Consider the following 25,727-nt stretch of genomic DNA (forward strand, 5'->3'; position numbering starts at 1 on the left):
ACAAACAAGACATGTGTTGATATTCCCAGTCAAACAGAGGGCACAAGAACTCGTCTAGATCATGTCTTTATTCAGACAGCCTGGTTATCATACAGCACTGTCAAGCAACGCAAATGAGGAAAAACAAAACCATACAGTATATGCACAAAACTTCATTTTCCTGAAAAGGTTGATGTGTATTTTTATAGCGATTATTCTTTTTCCACGTAGCTACTCTCCCATAAAATGTACATAATTGTAGTCTTAAATACACTAAATGTAGTTGTGATGTGCTCTTATTTACTTGTTAGATTAGTCGTGTACAGAATATATTTTGCGTTGCTGGTATGAACCTTTTTGTCCCCATTAGCTACAATATGATCTATTTGAATGTCATTTTTACAGCACAAATAATAATTTCAAGAGCAGTTGACAATGTTCCCATACACAATTATTTAAAGGAGTTACAACAAAAGAAGCATCTAATAAGTGTATCAGGTTGGCAAAATATGGAATTTCAGTGAAGACCCGACTCTTTTACATGTACATATATTGAACACTTTAGTAACTTTATTTCAAAGTGCTTTCAGATTAACATTTAATTGCTATCTAATTCATTCAGATTACAATAAGCAATGTTTGTACAATAAAATAGTTAATTATCTCTTCATATACTTTTGCATTTGACCAGTATAGAAATTGCTTGTATATCTGCAGTGCCTTCAGAAAGTATTCACACCCCTTGACTTTTTCAAAATGTTGTGTTACAGCCCGAACTTAAAAAGGACTAAATTGAGATATTTTTTTTGGTCACTGGCCTACAAACAATAACCCATATGGTTGAAGAACTGTTTATTAAAAAATGAAAAGCTGAAATGTCTTGAGCAATAAGTATTCAACACCTTTGTTATGACAAGCCTAAATAAGTTCAGGAGTAAAAATGTACTTAACAAGACATAGAAGTTGCATGGTCTCACTGTGTGCACTGTTTAGTGTGATTTTTTTTTTAGGACTACCTCATCTCTGTACCCCACACATATAAATTATCTGTAAAGTCCCTCAGTCGAAGAGTGAATTTCAAACACAAATTCAACCAGAAAGACCAGGGAGGTTTTCCAATGCCTCGCAAAGAAGGGCACCTATTGTCAGATGGGTAAAAACATTTTTTTTTTAAAGCAGACATTAAATATCACTGAGCATAGTGAAGTTATTAATTACACTTTGGATGGTGTATCAACACACCCAGTCACTACAAAGATACAGGCGTCCTTCCTAACTCAGTTGCCGGAGGCCAATTGTGACCTTCGAACAGCTAAGAGTTTAATAGTTGTGATAGGAGGAAACTAAGAAAGAATCAACAACATTGTAATTACTCCAGAATACTAACCTAATTGACAGAATGAAAAGGAAGCATGCACAGAATAAAAATATTCAAAAACATGCATCCTGTTTGCAACAAGGCACTAAATTAATACTGCAAACATATTTGAAAATCTAGAGGAAAATCTGGTTCAGTCCCCTTTTCACCAGACAATAGGAGAGGAATTTGATCTGTCAGCAGGACAATAAACTAAAACAAGGCCAAATATACACTGGAGTTGCTTACCAAGACGACACGGAATGTTCCTGAGTAGCTTAGTTACAGTATTCTGCTTGAAAAGCTATGGCAAGACTTGAAAATGGCTGTCTAGTAATGATGAACAAACAACTTGACAGAGCTTGAAGACTGAAAAACAATGTGCAAATATTGTACAATCCAGGTGTGCAAAGCTCTTAGAGACTTATCCAGAGAGACTCACAGCTGTAATCGCTGCCAAAGGTGATTCTAACATGTATGGACTCAGGGGTGTGAATACTTATGTAAATTATATATTTCTGTATTTCATTTACAAAAACAATTGCTAAATAAATACAAATATTTTTTAACTTTGTCAATATGAAGTATTGTGTGTAGATGGGTGAGAAAAAACTAATTAATACCTTTTGAATTCAGGCTGTAACACAACCAAATGTGTAATAAGTCAAGGGGTATGAATACTTTCAGAAGGCACTGTACATTACCTGGGTCATTCCACGAATAGAGTACCTTTTGCATCCCTTTAAATGTTTAAACAGAAATTGTGCACCAATACTGCATTTTAGAAGCCCATTACATTAAAATGATGTGCCATTTAATATTGACCACATGGAAAATTCAAGAAATCAGATATTTTATATGAATATAGACTTGCTAAAGTCACAATTTTGACATGTCCCTCGTCATGTTCAGACTTCTAGGAAGATTTCAACCCACTTAACCCCAGAACGTCTCCAAGTTCTCACCATCATTGTAAAGCTCTAGTTATTTTGTTGTTTTGACAAAGTAAATTCTGAAGATAAATAATTATTTATGTGATAAGTGATTAAATCAATCCTGGTGAGTAAACGGAACTCTCGTTTTAATATGGTGAATCATTTCCTTTTTAAAATGTTTTTTTCAAAAGAAACATTGAACATCTAAACAGAGAAATCATAGTTTAAAAAACAGGTGAGGTGGATCTACTATTTTTGGCAATTTTCTGGTGTTTTGTGGTGGAGTCTGTCAAGCATACCACGTCAACCCTGTTGGCTTGAAAGGCTTGAAATGCTTTAACATTTTTTTGTATTTTTTATGTCTGACGTTTGCATTCAATTGCCCCTACATTTTGCACACAAGAAGCTTTCATTCCCCCTGTAACAGGGAGATGCATGACTGATTTAAGATGAAAACCTAAACCATGTTACTTTAATGCCACTTTACTGGCCCTTGGTAGTCCTTTTTTAAATTTAACTCCTTGAGATGGAAAACATGTTTTTTATTAAGTTGAACATGTTCTTTATGTCAATGTTAAAATGAGGTGAAATTAGTATTTTTTTTAACAAGTTACACTACCCAAAATGTACTCTATTTGTGGAAAGACAACTATTTATATCATTTAAAAAGGGTGATGATCAGTAACATGGGCTAGGTGCCATGCAAACAGTCTACTGTGACAGAAAACAAAAAATATAGAAACAGGAAGCATGATCCCAAAGACATTTGCAAAAGAGTAAACAACTCCCACACTGCAAGACTAACTAAAGCCATTGTTTTATCATCTCTATAAAGTCTTAAAACAAAAGGAGATGGCAGAAAATTCACAGCATCACTTGGGAGAGATTTTATATACACAAGCTGACGGCATAAAGATACTGGGGTGTTTGATAGAAGTATTTTCCTTTATTGAGCTTTTCTATGGAGAAGGGGAACGTTATTCCTATCATTACTCATAGCCCTCTCACAGCAGACAAATTCAAACAAGGAGACTTCAGTTCCCAACCACCTCCTCATCGCTCTCTGTCCTATCTGCACTCCCTTTCGGATCCTGGGGAGGAATGGCTGCACAGGGGCACACCGCTCCCGGCCAGGACATATGTAGATGGACGTGTGTGTGTGTGTGTGTGTGTGTGTGTGTATGTGTGTTTGTGTATGTATATATATATATGTGTGTGGGCTGTGCCCCTGGCTGTGGCTTCCAGACCTTGGCCCTACCCAGTAGCACACATAACCTGGTCTTGGGCTCACAGCATCTGCCATTCGAAAGCAAACATGACGTTGACCACCTCCAGGCTACGGGCGATCTCCTCCAGGATACAGTGCTGCTGCCACAGCTGGTGGAGCTTCCGGTACCTCTCAGGGCACAGGTGCAGGGGGTTCCCCCTCCTAATCTCACATTCACATACAGTCCGTCAGTGACACAGGTTTGCTTTACAAATATAACATTTTTCTACAGAACGACATCAGAGATAGATGTAATGAATGTTTCAAAAGCTAAGCGAGGAGATGTGGCCAGCTTACCCTAGCTGTGGGTCAGTCTCTCCGTAGTCATCAAGATAAGGGGCTGGGTAGGTGCTTCCTCGTGTCTTACTGGCCATCAGGACCATCTCACACTCTCTTATCCTAATCAGTGGGGGGAAGCAATCAGTAGAAGCTTTATAGAACATATGAACATGTTTAACCACATGCCCTCCCTGTCCCTACAGGAGCACTTGTCCCCGACCCACCTGAGGAACATGCCCACTCCAGCCCCACAGGTGGCAGCGTGTGCGGTGCAGGCGCCCACCTCCTCCCCGTCAAGCTGGCTATGACAGCAGGTGCTCTGGGAACACAAGATTGTCCCACAGAAGAGGCACAGGGTGGGGTGCTTCCTCTCATCGTCTGTGGAGTTAGGACACCTGGACAGGAGGGTAGAGAGAGAAAGAGGACTCAGTCTCCACTGGAACTCAACAGCTCACCAATCACTTAACCAGCATATGATAATCCAAGACAGACAGTGGTGGCTACTTACTGAAAGTGACTGGCTTGATTGAGGAGCGCGCTGTAATCCTCAGGAAGCTCAATTAACCGATTCCTTTTCCTGGGATAACTGCAATAATAATTTGATCAAAGATTCAGTTATATTCATAGGGAAGGAAAATAAAATCTGAAATATTTAATTCTGTTGCAAAGTGAATTTGAGCTTACCTGATTGTCTGAATTTCCCCTTTTAGGGCTTTGGTTACAGCTGGGTGCCCACACCATCTGAGAGACAGAGGCCATCAGTGAAAAATATATCTTAAGTACATCAAACAATTACCGTAGTAACATCACAAATCTGATAATAAGAACATCAGTATTAATTTCAATGTATTTTGGCTGTGACTAACAGGTTATTGATATTACCTCTGTAATAAGGGAAAGACAGTCCCACGGTGCTCCTGGAAGAGCTGGAACACATCGCAGGGCAATGCCAGATAACTGCACAGTGCCTCCATCTGGCCTTGAGATGTAACTGCAGTCGAGACAGCATGAATGGTTCAGTCAGTAAAACCCTAACCCATTCAATCCCCGTACACCCCCCAGTAGTCTGAACCCTGAAATACCTACCTGTAGTACTGGAGAGCTCCTCTGGAGGGGGCACCCCTGTAAGGCAATTGAAGAAGAGGGCAGCGCAGCGCAGGAAGGGTGTGACCCCTCTCCTCACTCGGTCTGCCACTGAGCTCCCAGACACGTCTGACCTCAGCCTGGACAATAAGACACAGTCTCACAATCAAAAACAATTGACCTTTGACTGGATGAACATGGAACAGAAAAATGTCCAAAAATGGCCCACTGCACAATTTACAGAAAGTACACTACCAGTCAAAAGTTTTAGAACACCTACTCATTCAAGGGTTTTTCTTAATTTTCAAAAATGTTCTGCATTGTAGAATAATAGTGAAGACATAAAAACTATGAAATAACACATATTGAATCATGTAGTAACCAAAAAGAAGTGTTAAACAAATCAAAATCTATTTTATATTTGAGATTCTTCAAATAGCCACCCTTTGCCTTGATGACAGCTTCACACACATGGCATTCTCTCAACCAGCTTCACCTGGAATGCTATTCCAAAAGTCTTGTTGGCTGCTTTTCCTTCACTCCGCAGTCTAACTCATCCAAACCATATCAACTTGGTTGACCAGGTCATCTAGAGGTGTGTTGGGTCACTATCCTGTTGAAAAACAAATTATAGTCCCACTAAGACGAAACCAGATGGGATGGCATAACGCTGCAGAATGCTAAGTGTGCCTTGAATTCTAAATAAAAATCAGACAGTGTCACCAGCAAAGCATCCCCACACCATAACACCACCTCCATGCTTTATGATGCGAAATACACATGCGGAGATCATCCGTTCACCCACACCGGGTCTCACAAAGACATGGCAGTTGGAACAAACTCCAATTTGGACTCCAGACCAAAGGACACATTTCCACCGGACTAATGTCCATTGCTCGTGTTTCTTAGACAAAGCAAGTCTCTGCTTCTTATTGGTTTCATTTAGTAGTGGTTTCTTGCAGCAATACAACCATGAAGGTCTGATTCACACAGTCTCCTCTGAACAGGTGATGTTGATGTGTCTGTTATTTTAACTCTGTGAAGCATTTATTTGGGCTGCAATTTCTGAGGCTGCTAACCCTAATGAACGTATCCTCTGCAGCAGAGGTAACTCTGGGTCTTCCACTCCTGTGGCGGTCCTCATGAGAGCCAGTTTCATCATAACGCTTGATGGTTTATGCGACTGCACTTGAAGAAACCTTCAAAGTTCTTGAAATGTTCCGTATTGACTGACCTTCATGTCTTAAAGTAATGATGGACTGTCGTTTCTCTTTGCTTATTTGAGGTGTTCTTGCCATAATATGGACTTGGTCTTTTACCAAATAGGGCTATCTTCTGTATACCACACCTACCTTGTCACAACACAACTGATAGACTCAAACACATTAAGGAAAGAAATTCCACAAATTAACAAGGCAAACCTGTTAATTGAAACGCAACCTCGTGAAGCTGGGTGAGAGTATGCCAAGAGTGCACAAAGCTGTCATCAAGGGAAATGGTGGCTATTTGAAGAACCTCAAATATTAAATAGATTTTGATTTGTTTAAAACCTTTTTTTTGTTACTACATGATTCCATGTGTTATTTCATAGTTTTGATGTCTCCACTATTATTCTACAAAGTAGAAAATAGTCTAAGTATAGAAAAGCCCTTGAATGAGTAATTGTTCCAAAACGTTTGACCAGTAGCGTATATTACATTTAAAAAAATAAAGAAAAGAGACAGCATTCCTTCTCACCCGCCGGTACACTGTGACACAGCTGCATAGAGCTCTACTGCTGCCCTCTCCGCCTGTCCCTCCTCTCCCCCAAACACTGCTGTGTCATCTGTGGAGGAGAGGAGGACCTGCACCACGTGGGCCATGGTGACCAGGTGCAGGATGTAAAGGTGGTTGTAGGCAGAGCTGACAGCAGAGGGCTGCAGGTCTACCGCCTCCTCCTGGTAGAGCGCTGGAATGGCAAGCACCAGCCCCACCTGACAACACACAAAGAAAGGTTGGTTATCCCCAGAGCATGTGGAAGACCTACTGTATACCACAAGGCAAGCGGTACCAGAGTGGCAAGTCTAGGTCCAAGAGGCTTCTATAAACAGTTTCTACCCCCAAGCCATAAGACTCCTGAACACCTAGTCAAATGGCTACCCTGACTATTCACATTGCCCCCCTCCCTCCCTTCTCCACAACACTGCCACTCTTCGTTGTCATCTATGCATAGTCACTTTAATTAACTCTACCAACATGTACATCAACTAACCAGTGCCCCCACTCATTGACTCTACCTGCACCCCCCTGTATATATTGTTTTTTTTTTACTGCTCCTCTTTAATTAGTTTTTATTTTATTTTTTAACTTCACTGTCGGTTAAACTGCACTCTAGCTTGAAAATCAGATTGCATAGCGGTCACAGGTGCACCTCAGCCATGCTCAAGGTCCTAAACGATATCATAACCATCATCGATAAAAGACAGTACTGTGCAGCCGTCTTCATCGACCTGGCCAAGGCTTTCAACTCTGTCAATCACTACATTCTTATCGGCAAACTCAACAGCCTTGGTTTTTCTAATGACTGCCTCGCCTGCTTCACTAACGACTTCTCAGATAGAGTTCAGTGTGTCAAATCCGAGGGCCTGTTGTCCGTTCCTCTGGCAGTCTCTATGGGGGTGCCACAGGGTTCAATTTTCAGGCTGACTTTTTTTCTCTGTATATTTTTTTTTTTACATGTGTGTGTGTTTGTATATATATATATATATATATATATATATATATATATATATATATATATATATATATATGGCATTGAAGCTCGTCTGGAGGTTACTTAACACAGTGTCCGAAGAGGGGCCAGATGTATTATGTATACATATACATAATGGTGTCATATCTGCATAGAGGTGGATCAAAGAGCGACATCATATATATATATATTTTTTTTTTGCGTGTTTGTGTGTGTGTGTATATGTGTGTGTGTGTTCATACATATACATATACATACATATACATATGTGTGTGTGTGTGTGTGTGTGTGTGTATATATATATATATATATATACACACGTATACATATACATATATATATACATACATATACATACATATACATATATATATATATATATACATATATATACATACATATACATACATATACATATACATATATATACATATACATGTGTGTGTGTGTGTATATATATATATACACACACGTATACAAAAATATATATATATATATGATGTCGCTCTTTGATCCACCTCTATGCAGACGACACCATTCGGAATACATCTGGCCCCTCTTCGGACACTGTGTTAAGTAACCTCCAGACGAGCTTCAATTCCATACAACACGAAATGCATGATCTTTAACTGATCACTGCCCGCACCCACCTACCCGACTAGCATCACTACTCTGGACAGTTCTGACTTAGGTATTTGTAGTTGTCCACATATTCTAGGTATCTGGCTGGACTGTAAACTCTCCTTCCAGACTCACATGAATCCAAAATTAAATCTAGAATTGGCTTCCTATTTCATAACAAAGCCTCCTTCACTCATGCTGCCAAACATACCCTCGTAAAACTGACTATCCTACCGATCCTGGACTTTGGCGATGTCATTTACAAAATAGCCTCCAACACTCTACTCAGCAAACTGGATGCAGTCTGTCACAGTGCCATCCGTTTTGACACCAAAGCCCCATATACCACCCATCACTGCGACCTGTATGCTCTTGTTGGCTGGCCCTCGCTTAATTTGTCGTTGTCAAACCCACTAGCTCCAGGTCATCTGTTAGTCTTTGCTAGGTAAAGCTCGTAGCACGCGTTCCAGTAGGTATATTTCACTGGTCACCCCCAAAGCCAAAACCTCCTTTTGCTGCCTTTCCTTCCAGTTCTCTGCTGCCATTGACTGGAACGAATTGCACACAAAAAAAAAAAAAAAAAAAAAAAAAAAAATCACTGGAGTCTTATATCTCCCTCACTAACTTTAAGTGTCAACTGTCAGAGCAGCTTAACGATCGCTGCAGCTGTACACAGCCCATCTACAAATAGCCCATCCAACCAACTACCTACCTCATCCCCATATTTGTTTTTGTTTTTATGCTCTTTTGTACACCAGTATTTCTACTTGCACATCCTCATCTGCACATCTATCACTCCAGTGTAAATTGCTAAATTGTAATTACTTTGCCACTATTGACCTATTTATTGCCTTACCTCCTTACTTCATTTCCACACACTGTATACAGATGTTTCTATTGTGTTATTGACTGTACATTTGTTTATCCCATGTGTAACTCTGTTGTTTTTGTCACACTGCTTTGCTTTATCTTGGCCAGGTCCCAGTTGTAAATGAGAACTCAACTGACCTACCTGGTTAAATAAAAAATGATTAAAAAAGGGGCTCGTAAGTAAGCATTTCCCTGTAAGGTCTACCTGTTGTTTTAGGCGCATGTCACTAATACAATTTGATGGGTGACTTACCAGAAGGTGGAAGAAGTCTACTTCTAGAATAGAAGGTGTGCTCTCTGAACTCATGGTGGGTAACAAGGCTGTAGAGAGAGGCAACCAAATCACACAAAATAAGTTTAGAATGTTAGGTGGATGGATATCGTGTGCCGGGTGGTGTTTGAACATGTACCTCCTAACATGTCTGTGAAGTGCTTCTGAATGACAGCCTGGGAGCTCTTGAGGCGTTGGGTTGCAGAAAACTGAACCACAGCCTTCAGGCCCGCAAGCTGAAAAAGAAAGCAGAGTTACTGTGATAAAACCCTCCGAGGGGATAGGTGAAAATAGGTCAAACACAGTCCCTCCTCTGTAATCTATCTGACCTACCTGTCTGTTTTGTAAAGAGCCAAACAGTGTCTTATCCTCTTCCTGTAGCAAGTTCTCTGTTAGGAGAAGAAAAAAAAACATACTGAGTAATGGTAAAATTAGTTCAGCTAGATTAAGGATGGAAAAATAAACAGATGGAGAGGTAGAGAGTCGGTGGGACTGACCAATGGCCTGGATGGTGAAGGCACAGGTGTTCCAGGACATGACGGGCACAGCGGGACACAGCTCGTTAGGGCCTGTCTGCAGCCCCACCCTGTGCACCGTGGTGGCACACACCACCAGCATCTCCGCTATGCTGTCAGAGTACTTCCTCCTGAAGATCAACAAGTACTGATTACATTACAGAGCATGTCATGAGTGGATGGATACATAATATAGTACACTGTTAATAACATGGAAATGATGTCAGTGTGTGTCGTGCACTATAGAAACATTTGAATAAACCATTAAGAGCAGATGGTTGTGTGTGTGTGTGTGTGTGTGTGTGTGTGTGTGTGTGTGTGAGAGAGACTCACGGCTCTTTTACTCCAAAGCTGAGGATGGAGCGGAAGTCTGGCTGGCCTTCCCCGCAGAGGGCAGTGTCTCCATCACTGATAGTCTCACTGCTGCTTTCTGGACCACAAACACAATGGAGTCACACCTGCAAAAGCCCTGGGCTCTCTCCACGAAGATTACTTTGTGAGATCACACAGCTGTCTTTACCTGGTCCCTGAGTGACAGACTTGAGTCCTTTGATCCTGGCAGAGAGGATCTGGATCCAGCGAGGGAGGGTGAGGAGCTGTCCCACCAGCTCTGCATTCTCACTGCAGACAGGATATAAGGGACAGGTCGGTTACAACTGATATGTTCACAACTGGGCCATAAACCAGAGTTAGTTTTATGGATACTCCAAAAACATATCTAAACTCAGTCATTTAGGAAGTGGCAATAAAGTCTAAAAGGAAGACATACTAGTTGAGTGTGAGTGGTTCCAAGGGGATGAGAGGAACCACAGTGTTGCACAGGGACTTGCAGAGCGGGCACATGTACTCCCCGTTCTCCAGGTCAATGATGAGCTCAGCATGGAGCCGGTTCCGAGTGGTGTTCTGGACTGCCTCAAAGTACCTAGAACACACAGAACAAAAACAATTTGGGTTTTAGGTCTAATCTATCTTTAAGTCTTCAAGGCCCAAGATAGTATGTTGGAATCATCATCCCTATGATTCATTGATACACATGACCGCAGTGACTCACTTCTGCCAGCAGGTGGCGTGCATGACATGGCCACAGCTGCCAGTGTGAGTCCCCACAGCCAGGTCAGGTGGCATGAAGAGGGGGTACATGGTCTCTGTCACACACAACAACACATTAACATCTTTAATCATTTCAACAGTAATGCAAAAATAGATCACAGTGGTCAAAGTGTATTGTGTACAACACGAGATCAAATGGAGGAGACTAAAAAGGGAACTAACCATTGTTGGCCAGAGTCTTCCCCCGGCACTGTGTGAGCACGGTGGACCTCTGGACACAGGCGGTCAGCACCATGGCTGGCGAGCGGGCCTGGACCTCTTGCTCCTCCTGACATAGTATGCAGGTCAGCACCTCCCTCTCAGCTGGGGTGGAGCCCCGTTGAGGCCCCACAGCCACGCACAACTCTCCCAGCTCCATGGCACAGCTACAGGACAGGAGGGAGAAACATGACAGCACAATTACTCATTTAAATCAGTTATAGATGTCCTCCTAATCACTAACCTTCATTCAAGCAATCAACCCAATTCAAATTTGAATTCACTCCCCCTCCTGCAGTAAACTTGAGGTACTACTAGGCAAGCTAGAGTATATTATTAAAGAGATTCTCCAGTACTTTTGTATACTGTTCAGCCAGTAGTTCTGAACGTAGCGCTCACGAGCCAAAAGTGGTCACCAAAAACTGTGTACTAGTCACACATGTGCACCATGTCATTGCTTTCTCTCGCTCTGCTGCGTATGCATCTTGCTAGCTGTCACTCAAATTGCTAGGGGCTGAACGTCATTGGCTGGAACTCAAATTGCTCGGGGGCTGGACCACGTGAGAGAAAATGTAGGGAAAATGGCGCAACACAGCTTTCAGAAAAACTGTAGCTTTCAAACTAGGGATTTCATGGCTAATTAAGGAAAGAAGGTAATTATGCATGTATGAATTACACATGGACACATCCAGCCCAAAGCGAGAGGTTTAAAAAAATACTTTGTAGCCACCAAAGTTCCGAAGCATGTCTTTAAAAGGAAAGGCAACACTCTGTCGTCTCCCTCACGGCAAACAGCTCCCCCTACATCCTCCTCACCTCTCTCTGGAGGCCACAGGCTCCCCCTGGGAACTCTCTGGCATGTTGTCATACAGCATCTTGTGTGACTCAATGAAGTTCTTCTGCATGGCCGACATCTGGGCCATTATCTTCTGGCGATGGAGCTTGGCTGCCTCCGCCTTCCTCTTCCGCTCGGCTTTGTCTTTGTCAGGGACGATCTGAGTCAAACAATCAGACATAGACAAAGGGTGAGGATTCTTCAATGCAGAAATGTTGCACGACAAAGGTGTAAAAATCACCCCTGTTCTGTTTTTACCTCTTCTGGCTTGGTCTGCTCCACACTCATAGAGGCTGCTGGACTGGACTTCTCCCTAAGGCACTTGACCATCTCAAACATCTACCAGAAAGAAAATATGATCATTTAAACAAAAAGTTGTACTGTAAACTGTCTAAAATCTCATTTGAAAAAAGATAATCAAATCTCTTAACAGGACAATGAAGTTATCCCACCTGCAGTGTCCACTTAATCATATCCTTCTGAGCTTCCAAGGAAGGAAGAGCCGTCATCTTGGACAGGAGGTGGAACACAGATTTACTATGCTCGGAGCCGATCGCTGAGCGAGTAGAGAAACAGATAATGGCTCAAGAAAGAATTTATATGAACTGTACCCTAAACCAAGACACACATTTAAAGACAAAAAGTAGTATCTCTAGGACACTCACTGCGAGCTTTGAGGCTGAAGTCAAAGGTGACCTGCTCCACAGTGCTGGCTCCCAACTGGGCCTTCTCCTCCAACAGACCCTGGCCTATAAGGTGCAGGGACTGTGGGGGGCACAGAAAGTTACAGTTAATATGGTTCATATAAAAAAGAAAGAGAGAGAGCGAGAAATACATGTGAAAGGTACCCTCTGGATCATGGCCTCTGTCCAGTAGGTGGCCCGGTCCTCCACAGCTCTCTGCAGAACTCGTCTGAGGATGTGGATGAGGATGTCACAACACAGCAGATGCACTATGCTGGAGAAGGCGGGGCAAAAGGGAGGGGGGACAGGGGGACGCAGGGCTGGGCATGGACAGAGACAGACAGTGATGAATCATAAGCAAATAGTGAATCACCTACAGGCATTGGCTCATAATAACACTGTTCCTTTGTATGAACGTATGATTATGAGTTCCATCTCACCTTTGTCACTGCCCTCCTGAGTTCTTCTCTTCTTCTGAGCATCTTCTGCCTGGAGCACAGAGTTCAGGGGTCACAAGGTTATGCATGCCAGCAACCAAGGGAAAAATGGCTTTGGAAAAACAAATATAAATGTGTATGTAGCCTCTGTACCAACATCTACCTTGCTATGCTGAGATTTAGAATAGTGAAAAAAGAAGGGATTGAATTCCGGCAGGCACTCCTTTTTCACTTCATACAAGCCGTGTCCAGAAACACCGGGCTTCCTAAATGGGAGGATCAACAGGTCAGTGAAAAAGCTTGTCAAACATTATTCTCTGCTGAAAAAGTTATTTATTATTTTGATTTGTATTATTATGGTCAAGATGACCGTAGTGTTACACTTACTTGAAGGTGGCAACTTTTGGAATGACAGTTTCCAGGCCAGTTTCATGGCTCTCCTACAAAACAAAGACAGTACATTGTTGCAGTATAAAAGTGGTAACAGCATAAGTGCTGAAGGCCTTCCCAGACTGTACGTCGGATTAAGTCTTTTAGGATTATTACATATGATTCAAAATTCAAAAGGCACCTGCACATCTGAGCCATCTTTGTTGCATGGTATCAATTGAATAACATAAGAAACCTGCACACTGCTCTTATTAGTATCACTGCTCTTTACTAAGCTTTATAAGAGCTCTGACGAAGGCCTTCAGGCCGATACGTAAAGCTTATTAAAGAGCAGTGATACTAGCAAGAGCAGTGTGCCGGTTTCTTATTTTTAAGAAACAGTTCACATGCAAACCTTGCATGTCCGAACTCAGAATAAAACATGCTTCCCAAAGACAACATGGCCGCTGTGGTAGAACTTATACTTTGATTGGCGATTGTGCATTTTTCAAAATTCCATCAGCTAGCTTGACTTCATGTGTCATGTAAAGATTATTAGGGAAATCGTTCTTCTTGCAAAGCATGTAAACCTTTAAATTGAGCCATTATATGAATCTGACTATTCAATCGTATTATTCTGTGCATACTCAGTGTCAGCTGTGTTCCTATTGGTCAAGTCAACGAGGTCGGCTCGTAACAGCAGCCACAAAACACAATAAAAGCTAAACATTTCTGACATTGACAGAACTTTGTCGGAGACTACGACTGCACGTAGTGGTACTTAATCGGAACCCTAGACCCTGTCACACTGAACGGGCCAAGACGTCCAACAATCGTTTACAACCTAAGAATTTGCCCGCGACGTGGACGGCAAAATCCTGGTATAAGACGGCTAAAATAGTACAGTCTGTGTGGGCCTTAAGAGGTGTAGTATAGGTCCACATTCTCACGTTCTCTGGCAGGCCCTTGACCAGGCTGCTGTGAGCCATGGGCTGAATACACAGCAGGTGGATCACCTCCCTCATAGTCACATCCTCTTTGGTCACGTGACTGATCCCTGGGACATACCGCTCCCCTAGGACACAGGGGGCATGACATACAGAATGAGACACCCCTCAACATAATCAATAACTGCTATATCATCTAGCCAACGAGATGTCACTATACACAGTCAACTTACTAACAACATATTAGGATTTCGCCAGACATTTACTTAAGTAGATATGTTATTTAGAAAGCAGCTTAGGGACATACCAACAATGATGATGAGGAGGTAGAGCATCTCTTCTGTTAACCGGTTCCACTGTTTCAGCAGTTCCTGAACAGGACCATTGGTATTTTATTCATTTACCATTTTTCCGAAATGTAATAATTATTTATTTGAACCAATAGTCAATGGTCTCTCTTACTTGATCTTTGCTTGCGAGACTTCCATTGAACACATCAAAGAGCTCAAATCTCTGCAAGATCAGCATGAGGAAGTGGTTGGGGTCCATTTTGGAAGCAGCAATCTGTAAAAAGTTTCGAGAGGAGACTTCCGATTATGTAGTGGCAGTCAGGAGACTCCATAGAATAAAAAGGGAGGGGAGTTCAGAACAATGTTGCTGTTGAAACACTAACCTGCAGCATGATGACATCCTTGTCATACATCTCATCCCTGCATTTTACATCATGGTAATAATACACCTGGAAATTACAAATAATCTTACATTGAAACACTGACATTTAAGCAATCATAAAATGTGAAATAAAAACTTTGAAAAGTTCCAGTTTTAGCAACAGTTGACACCATCAGCCCATCCAAGCCATCACATCCCGCCTTTCACCTGGCTGACGAGCGAGAGGCCGTTCCTGCGCCACATCTCAGCTGAAACTTGGGCAGCCAGCACCACACAGCGCAGAGGATGCTCCGCAAACCAGGTGAAGTCACAGCTCTCCTGTAACACATAGACATCTCTGTCATTTAGCAACAGCAGTGGGAAGAAGATAGTCTGCAGATACAACACTGATTCTTACTGACTACCGACAGATGAAACACAAGAAAAGCGATGAAAAGATTTAAAGTGAGTTTTCACTTGTCACAGATACTTACTGGATCCATGAATTCGGGAAGGCGTCTGACTGCCCCTGTATAACACAGCTGTACATACAGGCCTGGGGATCATAAGGAACTGGTATTAGAGGTTCTGTAAAACTAAAAATGCCCCAAAGAACATTATTGTGAAGGTGGAATGACAGCATAACCAATAGGGCTGGGATGATACCAGTATCGCAATAACTTATATAGGACATGTTTTACTTCTTTAGGAAAACAGCCCTAATGTTGGAAACAAACATCATGCTGTCATCCAGAGTCACATGTATTTATTTTCCAAACTATAGTACACAATATTTTACATACAGCAGGTTTTTAAAGGACCAAAGAGTTTGGTCTGCTTTGTGTTTTCATTTTTTACACGGAAAACCAATAGGCATGCTGTATGATCTTCATTTACACAACCCCAACTACTGTCTCAACACAGAGCAACTTTCCAAGGCCCATAGGGGCAGACAGACGGACAGTATGGTTCTCCTCACCAGCGAGCGCCCTGGAGATGGGCAGGTGTATGCTGACAGGCTCCTGGGACACCTTGTACGGGCTGACATGGAGGATGTGTTTACACATGTAGTAGTCTGTGGCCTCGCTTTGAAAGGGTTGGTTATTGCAGCGCATCAGCGCCCTGTGGCACTCCCTGAAGGACAGGAGGAGAACAGTCTCCTGGGGGAGGGGCATGGGCAGAGATGCCAGTCAAGTACAGGAACATACACTTTTCCATATTTATCAGAGATTTAGGGATTTTAAAAAGCATTGCGTGAGGACTTACATCAGATGAACACCATTCCTGGAACATGACGAGGATGTGTCGTAGCTGTCTCTGGATAGAAAACCCAGCCTCCCATTCAGGTTCGACCTCGATGTGCTGACCAAACTGCCGCTTCACCTCCTCCATACCCTACCAAGAGAACAACCATCTGATGTATTTCATGATGGAGGCAAAGGCTGCAAGCCAATACAAAAGCCCTACCGCCCGACAGTTACTCCAGAGTGTAAAGCGACTGAGTGTACCTGCATGCAGTGGAGGAGCCCCAAGAAGACCCTGAACCCCTCCAGGAACTGGGTCCTCAGCTCCTCAGTCCACAAAGAGGGCTTGCTGATCAGAATGTACCTGTGGAGTAGAACACTTTCATATTACGGATAAGCATCAGGCAGCTATAGCAAGAGACATATTCCTTAATGTCAGAGATTAAGCTGACTAGTATGTCACACCCACCTGAGGTCGTGGAAGATCACCTGGATCCGGAAGAACTTGTCTGAGTTGTACCCCTGGAAGTGGAAGCGATGGTTGGAATCCAGGTGCTCCGACAGCAGCTCCATGACGGTGTCAACGATCACCTTGATCACATTCCCTTCCTCAATCAGCTGCCTGGCCTGAACAGAAAGAGAGAAGGATACAGTGGTATGTGAGCTAAGCCTGGCAAATGTTTACTTTATATTACATGGATGGCCATCGCTCTCACCAGAGTGGGTACGGTGAAGATCTGCACAGATAGAGCTGTAATGGATATGCTCCTCTCATGGTCATCAAGTGTGTAGTCCTTCTGCAGTTGTTTGTAATGCTGAAAGACAGTGAGGGCAAAAGGGTGGGACGTACAGTATAGGTTAGCCACATAATTGTAATGTAAAGGTTGCATGTATTTGAAACATATCAGTGTACTACTGACTTCTGACATACCTTGGTGAACTCAATAGCAAAGCGCCTCTTGTACTCAGTCTCCATCAGCAGGCTACAGAAGATCAACTCATGAATGAACTTGCGGGCTCCTGGTGGAAAGAAGAGAATGGGCTTGAATGTGATGGACTGGAGGCAAAACAGAGGTGCATCTTAATGTAGAGAAAGAATGAAGTATGGATCAAGGTCTTCTTGCCTTTGTATAGCCTGGAGTCGTGCAGCATGAGTCGGCTGATGAGGCTGGGCTGGTCACCCTCTGAGCTGGGCTCCAAAGCCACCTGGCAGAACACCTGCCTGAACCCCACTGAGTAGCCGATGATCTGCTGAAACCAGGTGCCCAGTCGCATGGCAAAGCTCTGGTGGGCCATGACTGCAGAGTGGAGGATCTCCACACGCAGGGGCTGCAGGGAGATGTGCTCCGAGTGGGACTAAAAGCACAACACAGAATACAGCATGGGTTAGAGGTCAGTGGCTGCAGGGAGATTTAGTCCAACGTAGGACTACAACAACACAGCATTTAGCAGGGGTAAGATGTCTGACTCAGAACAATGAAGGTGATTAAGTTCTATGGCAAAATTTGCCTTTTGCAGTTTTATAAAAGGCTATGATTTACCCTGATGAGGTCCTTGGCTTGTTGGCAAGACCGGAGCTTCCCTCGCTTCACTGCCCGGCGACCCTGCATTCAAAACAGAATGATCAATTTCAAGTGCATAGCTACAATAACAACGAGAGTTCAACATTGCAGCAGAAGACATTTGTTTTCCGTTTTTCCCCCTTTATTGACATATCTAGATGCTTTAAATGAAAAAAAGTTATGAAGTATGCCAGATGGCAGAGAACGCCTGCAGACAGTACCTCTTTGTCGATGAGGGCTGTGTGAGTATGTGCCTCACTGTGGTCACACTGAACAGAGCGCTGCAGGGTGTAGATCACATGATCATATGAGTGGTGCTCATCGTTGTACAGTACACAGTAGTATGTGTCCTCCTTCACCCTGTGACAAATCACATTGAATGTCATTCTGGATTTAAAACTACTGGTGTAATGTGGATAATTTTAGTGCTATGGTTATCATTAGAAACAGGCTAGTACCTGGGCTGCAGGTCTTCTGCTAGCTCATAGCTCTCCTCCCACACCAGCAGATCTGTAGCGTAGCGCAGGAGAACCTGGAAGAGCTTCTGGGCACGCTCACGTAAACCAGGCTCTAACACACACTCATCCTACAGAGGCAAAAAGTATCAGTCACACACATTTTTACATTTGAGTCATTTAGCAGACGCTCTTAACCCGAGTGACTTACAGCAGCAATCAGGGTTATGTGCCTTGATCAAGGGAACAGACAGATTTTTCACCTAGTCGGCTCGGGGATTCAAACCAGCAACCTTTCAGTTACTGGCCCAACGCTCTTACCTGCTAGGCTAGCTGCCGCCCTATGGTATGGTGCCATCTGATATACACAATCATGTCTTGCACATGTAAGGGCCCTATAAAATCTGTTTAAATCTTCTCCATTTTGTTTTCTTAGGTTTCAGATTTCATTTCGTTTAGATTTTTACTCTCAAAATCACACAAAGGCGAAGGTAGCGGTCCTGCTGCTGCGTTGTTGCCCTCCTACGGCCTCCTCCACGTCTCCTGATGTACTGGCCTGTCTCCTGGTAGCGCCTCCATGCTCTGGACACTACGCTGACAGACACAGCAAACCTTCTTGCCACAGCTCGCATTGATGTGCCATCCTAGATGAGCTGCACTACCTAAGCAACTTGTGTGGCCAGGAAGCATAGGAACTGAGAAGTGGTCTGGTCACCACCTGCAGAACCACTCCTTTATTGGGAGTGTCTGGCTAATTGCCTATAATTTCCACCTGTTGTCTATTCCATTTGCACAACAGCATGTGAAATGCATTGTCAACCAGTGTTGCTTCCTAAGTTGACAGTTTGATTTCACAGAAGAGTGATTGACTTGGAGTTACATTGTGTTGTTTAAGTGTTCCCTTTATTTTTTTGAGCAGTGTATTATCTCCAATGTATCGTCCATGTAAAAAACCTGTGATTTGGATTAATAATATCTGACAATACTTTTTTAATTCTATGCGCCAAGCATCTTGCTAGGATTATTGAATCACAACACTGAAGTGTAAGAGGCCTCCAATTGTTAAATGGACTGGATCTTTATATGTCCTAGCTGTGTCTGAATCCTGGCTTAGGAAGACCACCAAAAACCCTGAAATTTCCGACAAGATAGAACTACTACAGAGATAGCCTTCAGAGCTCTGTCTTACTATCCAGGTCTTTGCCCAAATAATCTGAGCTCCTACTTTTAAAAATCCACCTTTCCAGAAACAAGTCTCTCACCGTTGCCGCTTGCTATAGACCACCTTTTGCCCCCAGCTGTGCCCTGGACACCATATGTGAATTGATTTCCGAGCTTGTGCTGTTAGGTGACCTAAACTGGGACATGCTTAACACCAATCTCACACAAATTATCAATGAACCTACCAGGTACAACCCAAAATCCGTAAACACAGGCACCCTCATAGATATCATCCTAACCAACCTGCCCTCCAAATACACCTCTGCTGTCTTAACCAGGATCTCAGCGATCACTGCCTCATTGCCTGCATCCGTAACGGGTCTGCGGTCAAACGACCACCCCTCATCACTGTCAAACGCTCCCTAAAACACTTCAGCGAGCAGGCCTTTCTATAATCGACCTGGCCCGGGTATCCTGGAAGGACATTGAGCTCATTCTGTCAGCAGAGGATGCCTGGTAATTCTTTAAAAGTTCTTTCCTCACAAACTTAAATAAGCATGCCCTTTTAAATGTAGAACCAGGAACAGATATAGGCACTGGTTCACTCCAGACCTGACTGCCCTTGACCAGCACAAAAACATCCTGTGGCGTACTGCATTAGCATCGAACAGCCCCTGCGATATGCAACTTTTCAGGGAAGTTAGGAACCAATATACACAGGCAGAGGCAAAGGCTAGCTTTTTCAAACAGAAATTTGCATCCTGTAGCACAAACTCCAAAACATTTTGAGACACTAAAGTCCATGGAGAATAAGAGCACCTCCTCCCAGCTGCCCACTGCACTGAGGATAGGAAACACTGTCACCAACGATAAATCCACAATCATTGAGAATTTCAATAAGCATTTTTCTACAGCTGGCCATGCTTTCCACCTGGCTAACCCTACCTCAGTCAACAGTCCTGCACCCCCCACAGCAACTTGTCCAAGCCTCCCCCATTTCTCCTTCACTCAAATCCAGATAGCTGATGTTCTGAAAGAGCTGCAAAATCAGGAACCCTACAAATCAACCGGGCTAGACAATCTGGACCCTCTCTTTCTAAAATTATTTGCTGAAATTGTTGCAACCCCTATTACTAGCCTGTTCCACCTCTCTTTCGTATCGTCTGAGATCCCCAAAGATTGGAAAGCTGCCGCGGTCATCCCCCTCTTCAAAGGGGGAGACACTCTAGACCCAAACTGCTACAGACCTATATCTATCGTACCCTGCCTTTCTAAGGTCTTCGAAAGCCAAGTTAACAAACAGATCACCTACCATTTCGAATCCCACCGTACCTTCTCCGCTATGCAATCTGGTTTCCGAGTTGGTCATGGGTGCACCTCTGCCATGCTCAAGGTCCTAAACGATATCACAACCCCCATTGATAAGAGACAATACTGTGCAACTGTATTCATCGACCTGGCCAAGGCTTTCAACTCTGTCAATCACCACATTCTAAGCGGCAAACTCAACAGCCTTGGTTTCCTAAATGAATGCCTCGCCTGGTTCACCAACTACTTCTCAGACAAGAGTTCAGTGTGCCAAATCGGAGGGCCTGTTGTCCGTACCTCTGGCAGTCTCTATGGGTGTGCCACAGTATTCAATTCTCGGGCCGACTTTCTCTGTAAACATCAATGATGTAGGCAATTTATACAAAGGATTTTACCTCTCACCAGTCTCACCATTATCAAAATTACAACATTGCAAGCAATTATTATATTAGCAAACAATTATTGTGAATCATCCTATATTGTCCCTAATCTCTTTTACTCCTTCGCAACAGTTGTGAGATACGCACATACACACTCAAACCTTTCCCCCACATAATCATAGGGTCACATTGTCAACAGTTGCACCATCCCAGAGCCCAACTCAAGAAAGGTCTTGATTTACGACTGCATATACAGTTGCAGCTGTATGAGAAGGCCTGCAAGACTGTGCAAAACAAAATGGGCAGATTTTATTAACCATTGTCATGTCCAGGATGATGGGAGGTCAAATGTACCCCTTTTCCCTGAAAGACCCACAACATTGACCATATTGACCATATTCCCAAGTATCTCCATGCAGTCAGACTTTTGATTTTGTGCCACCAGGGCCAAAATAACATACCCCTCTCTGAATGTCAGAGTGTGACCCCCTCCCATGGGTTACTACAGCTAGTGAAAGCCAGCACTGCCATTGCCTGGGTGGGGGCACCCAGGCAATGAAGAAAATAATTTTTACTAAGAAAAACACTTGAATGAGTAGGTGTGTGAATGAGTAGGTGTTTCAGATTATTGTGTGCCTAAATAATGTAGAGTCATTTGAGTCACTTTTATTGTAAATAAGAATATAGTATGTTTTGTGATGGTGAGAGGTTAGCATGTCTTGGGGGTATGATATTTGTGCTTCTGTAACTTTCCTCATTATTCATGATTCATTCAGGACCATCCGTAATCCGACATTAGGCTGTGTGTTACATGTTAAGGCACTGACTTATATTTAAATTATAATAATGATTGAGCCTACTTATACAATCATACGCTTCCTAATCCATCTGCAGTCTATGGCTGCCTGAATAAATAATTCACTGAGGTAATTTAATAGCTCAATAGTAAAATAAGAAATCGGAACTAATGTTATTAATTAAATGAATAAGTGCTGTGCTTATAGCACACTATATTATGTTAAAAATGAATGATGTTTCATATGTAGGTGTAATAATCATATCTATTATCATATGTGGAACAATGTTAGAAAATATTGGTTTCATTTGGTTTTGTATTCAGTTAGCACAGTATGTATTAATTCATATGATCTCATTTTAGAAGTGATGTTCTCTACCCTGACCCCCAAGAAGTCGAGGCTGTAATCACTGCCAAAGGTGCTTCAAGAAAGTACTGAGTAAAGGATCTGAATACTTATGTAAATGTAATATTTCAGTAATATTTGTTTTATATATTTTTGCTTTGCCATTATGGGGTATTGTGTGTAGATTGATGAGGGGGGAAAAAAATATGAATCAATTTTAGAACAAGCCTGTAACGTAACAAAATGTGGGAAAAAGTCAAGGGGTCTGAATACTTTCCAAATGCACTAAGACTACAATCAGAAGTGTACAGACTATCAAAAAGAACACAAACGTTATTCGACACATAGGCAAAATAACACATAGGTAGAGCTACAGTCAGTTTGTCTGTTTATCTATTCTAGACACCATGTCACACTACCATGTCAAAATAGGGGATGTAATCTATCACTAGACATTAGGTCTGAGAAATGACCCCCCTGAGAGCTTCCTTGCTTGAAACCCAGACAGTGTTGTGATGTGTCACTAAAAAGCAGCCTACAGGGCAGCGGTCAGCCTACAAGAGGCACCTGCTGTTTACGGAAAGAGGCAATGAGCCACATGGGCCTTTGTGTTTGCTCACCGCTCCTGATCTTATCAGAGGAAGGCCCAGTCATCTCAACACACTGGGTAAGGAAAGCCAGACAACACCTGGGCTGGGCTGCGTAAGTAATCAGTACTCAACCACTTTTGTTTCATGACTGTTCACCACACTGTTCAATGACTTGAATGCCCTTCCATTTAGGCCTATTTATAATTGTTTCTTATCAAGACTATCAGCAAAAACCATTCCACGTTGATATGGAAACATTGTTGATGGATAATAATATAACATAAGTGGACCAAATTAAATAGAACGTCAGTAGACTGCCTTTATCTCATCCCCTTATTTTCCATAAGGCCGCTCTGCAACCACCCTCCCTCTGTCATTCCAGCACTAATTTGTTTTGTGATGGAGGCTGACCAAGTGTCATTTTCCCAGACACTTTCTTGTTGAAGGCCAAAAGTGCATTCTCCAACTCAAGACAGGAAAAGGAGCACACTGAGGTCATCAACACAGAATGGAAAAATAAAATGTGCCCCCCCCTCTCTTCCGGCTGTTATGAAACGCACCGTTTCCATGGCAGTGGGAGCCCCTGGGTCGTGTTTGGAGCAGCAGGGCCCAGTCTTCCAGGCCTCCAGATCCCCACAGTCACAGAACCCCCCTCCTGATGAAGCGTGCATCTATAAGAATCACACAACATCGAGGATCAGTAATGGACACAGACAGCATGTGAGATTTCACGAGATGTTATCAACACTTATGTTAAACACTAAAACCATCCCATTTTTTTTAAAATGGGAACCTACTTTATAACGATGGCCCTTGTGCACACTGTCCTGGAAGCAGTCCATGCACAGTACGCATGTGGGATCTATCGCACAGTCCCTGTAATCAGGCCCACAGGAGGTTAGAGTCGTAATTTGATCACACACATCTCAACAGTTGGCTCGAAAACACGCAGTCACACATTAAAATCTGATACAGAATTAACTTAACTATTAATTAGAGCCAGTTAGGCTAAGTACTGTAGTGTTGTAGTGTGTGAGGTGACCAAAAGGTAGGCCAATTAGGTAATAATAGAACTGCAGCTTTTGCAAATCAATTCTAAGTAACTATTTTGATATATTTACATTTTTTAAATAACTCACCTTCAGAGCTTATATCTAATCGGGTTACTAAAAAGGTCATCACTTTACAGTACGTTCATATGGTCAACAGAATCTTCATATTTCTGTTTCTTGACAGAGAAACAGAAATATTTCTGTTTTTTACAACTACTGACTGAGTTGGTTCAGAAGTTATGAAACCTCTGTCTGATAAGAAGGTGTCTTAATGAGCATTGATGCATGACAATTAGTAAGCTGGTTCTGACCTGCAGGAGTAGACAGTCTCCCCCTCCTTGAAGACACGTCCACAAAGCTGTGAGGAGGCACTGCCCTGCTGGAGCTTCTCCAGGCCGGCCTGAGGGTCCTCCCCGAACAGGAAACACTCCAGTGGCTGCAGAAGACGGCTCTGCACCACTTCCTCCTCCTCCTGAGAGTTGGACTCCACCTCCAGGCAGTAGATCTGTGGCACCTGCTCCACCACGAAGCGGAGCATCTCTGCCCCGCAGTCCGCAGCATCCCGCCATCTCTGCAAGACATGAGAGGGAGAAGAGCAACATATTCACTAATCGAGAGCCTTCTTCTTGAATGATAAAAACATCTTTGTTATACAGTGTTCTGGCAAAAAGCATTAACCTAGCAAGCTCAAATTAAAACAAAACACACACACACACTTTTTTAAATAGGCAATATTTAGCCATAATTATGACTTTGTGGCTGTGGTAACTCGTGACGACAGAGGCAAGATGGTCATGGCTTGAAAGAATACAGCTAGTCAAATTAACGCCCCCCCCACACACACACACTATATAAGCTAACGTTAGTCACAGATCCTGACAACCAAGATTGTCCGATGCTGTGTGACAACGTAGCTAGCTAACTAACTATCACCAAGAACATCTGAACTAACGTTAGCTGTGTGAACACAATTCATAATTAAAGTACCAGACATATCTTAACTAGATAGATAGATAGATAGATAGATAGATAGATAGATAGATAGATAGATAGATAGATAGATAGATAGATAGATAGAATGCCCACCAAAATAGTATTCTTGCAACACTAGCTAGCTAGCTACAGTAGCTAGTAAATGTTGCTAACGTTAGCAGGTTAGCAAACTTGAAAAGGGGTACGTAGATGAGCGTCCACCAAGTAAAACGGGAACCAACTCAAATATAGTGTAAAACCATATCATCAGTAAAATATAAGATAGATCAAGACAAAATACGCGTGTAATTTACAGAATGTACATTTTGAGCATACCATACCTTACTGAGCTCCAGTCCGTTTAACGATGTTTCACCTTCCGCCATATTCCATTTGCCGTAAAACTGTTGATGCCAGGGAGTGAGACTGTGGAGAGACGTTTTGGAGTTATTTTTGCGACTGTCCTCGACCTCGCCTAGTCATGGCTAGAAGGGATTCAGCTTTTGTGAGATGTTACTTTTTGTAGCAGATTAGGAGAATTAACGTAGCAGGATGCTTCGGTTAAGGTTAGGGAAGAGGGTAGATTTAGCTGAAAATGCAACACCATTCAACGTTTTACGTTAATTTGACAAACGTTGTAATCTTTCTCGCCGTGACTTCCTCGCCTCTGTCGTCACTACTTACCACAGCCACAAAGTCATACTTACGTCTAAACCACGCCTA

The 25,727-nt window shown here is 42.8% G+C and overlaps 1 protein-coding gene across 1 annotated transcript; it reads right to left on the reverse strand.

Moving 5' to 3' along the window:
- Positions 1 to 50: 50 nt before the first annotated feature.
- On the reverse strand, positions 51 to 25,657 carry ubr1 (ubiquitin protein ligase E3 component n-recognin 1). Its single transcript, XM_052486277.1, has 46 exons — positions 25,639 to 25,657; positions 25,346 to 25,430; positions 24,344 to 24,603; positions 23,778 to 23,856; positions 23,541 to 23,651; positions 18,403 to 18,530; positions 18,166 to 18,304; positions 17,924 to 17,986; positions 17,507 to 17,738; positions 17,314 to 17,402; positions 17,099 to 17,197; positions 16,852 to 17,009; positions 16,647 to 16,746; positions 16,405 to 16,533; positions 16,118 to 16,298; positions 15,633 to 15,694; positions 15,367 to 15,477; positions 15,161 to 15,226; positions 14,950 to 15,051; positions 14,795 to 14,858; positions 14,491 to 14,615; positions 13,559 to 13,611; positions 13,335 to 13,437; positions 13,175 to 13,223; positions 12,900 to 13,054; positions 12,717 to 12,816; positions 12,504 to 12,607; positions 12,310 to 12,390; positions 12,033 to 12,211; positions 11,181 to 11,383; positions 10,960 to 11,053; positions 10,678 to 10,830; positions 10,429 to 10,529; positions 10,242 to 10,338; positions 9,891 to 10,039; positions 9,727 to 9,782; positions 9,533 to 9,629; positions 9,376 to 9,443; positions 6,638 to 6,873; positions 4,904 to 5,040; positions 4,700 to 4,808; positions 4,502 to 4,558; positions 4,326 to 4,403; positions 4,042 to 4,212; positions 3,836 to 3,937; positions 51 to 3,700 (listed from the first exon to the last, which is right to left on the reverse strand). Exons 2-46 carry the CDS (start codon positions 25,388 to 25,390, stop codon positions 3,559 to 3,561), a joined length of 5,217 nt encoding a protein of 1,738 aa, XP_052342237.1. The 5' UTR covers positions 25,391 to 25,430; positions 25,639 to 25,657; the 3' UTR covers positions 51 to 3,558.
- Positions 25,658 to 25,727: the final 70 nt, after the last annotated feature.

The sequence above is a fragment of the Oncorhynchus keta genome, chromosome 29 (assembly GCF_023373465.1).
Source record: "Oncorhynchus keta strain PuntledgeMale-10-30-2019 chromosome 29, Oket_V2, whole genome shotgun sequence".
NCBI lineage: Eukaryota > Metazoa > Chordata > Actinopteri > Salmoniformes > Salmonidae > Oncorhynchus > Oncorhynchus keta.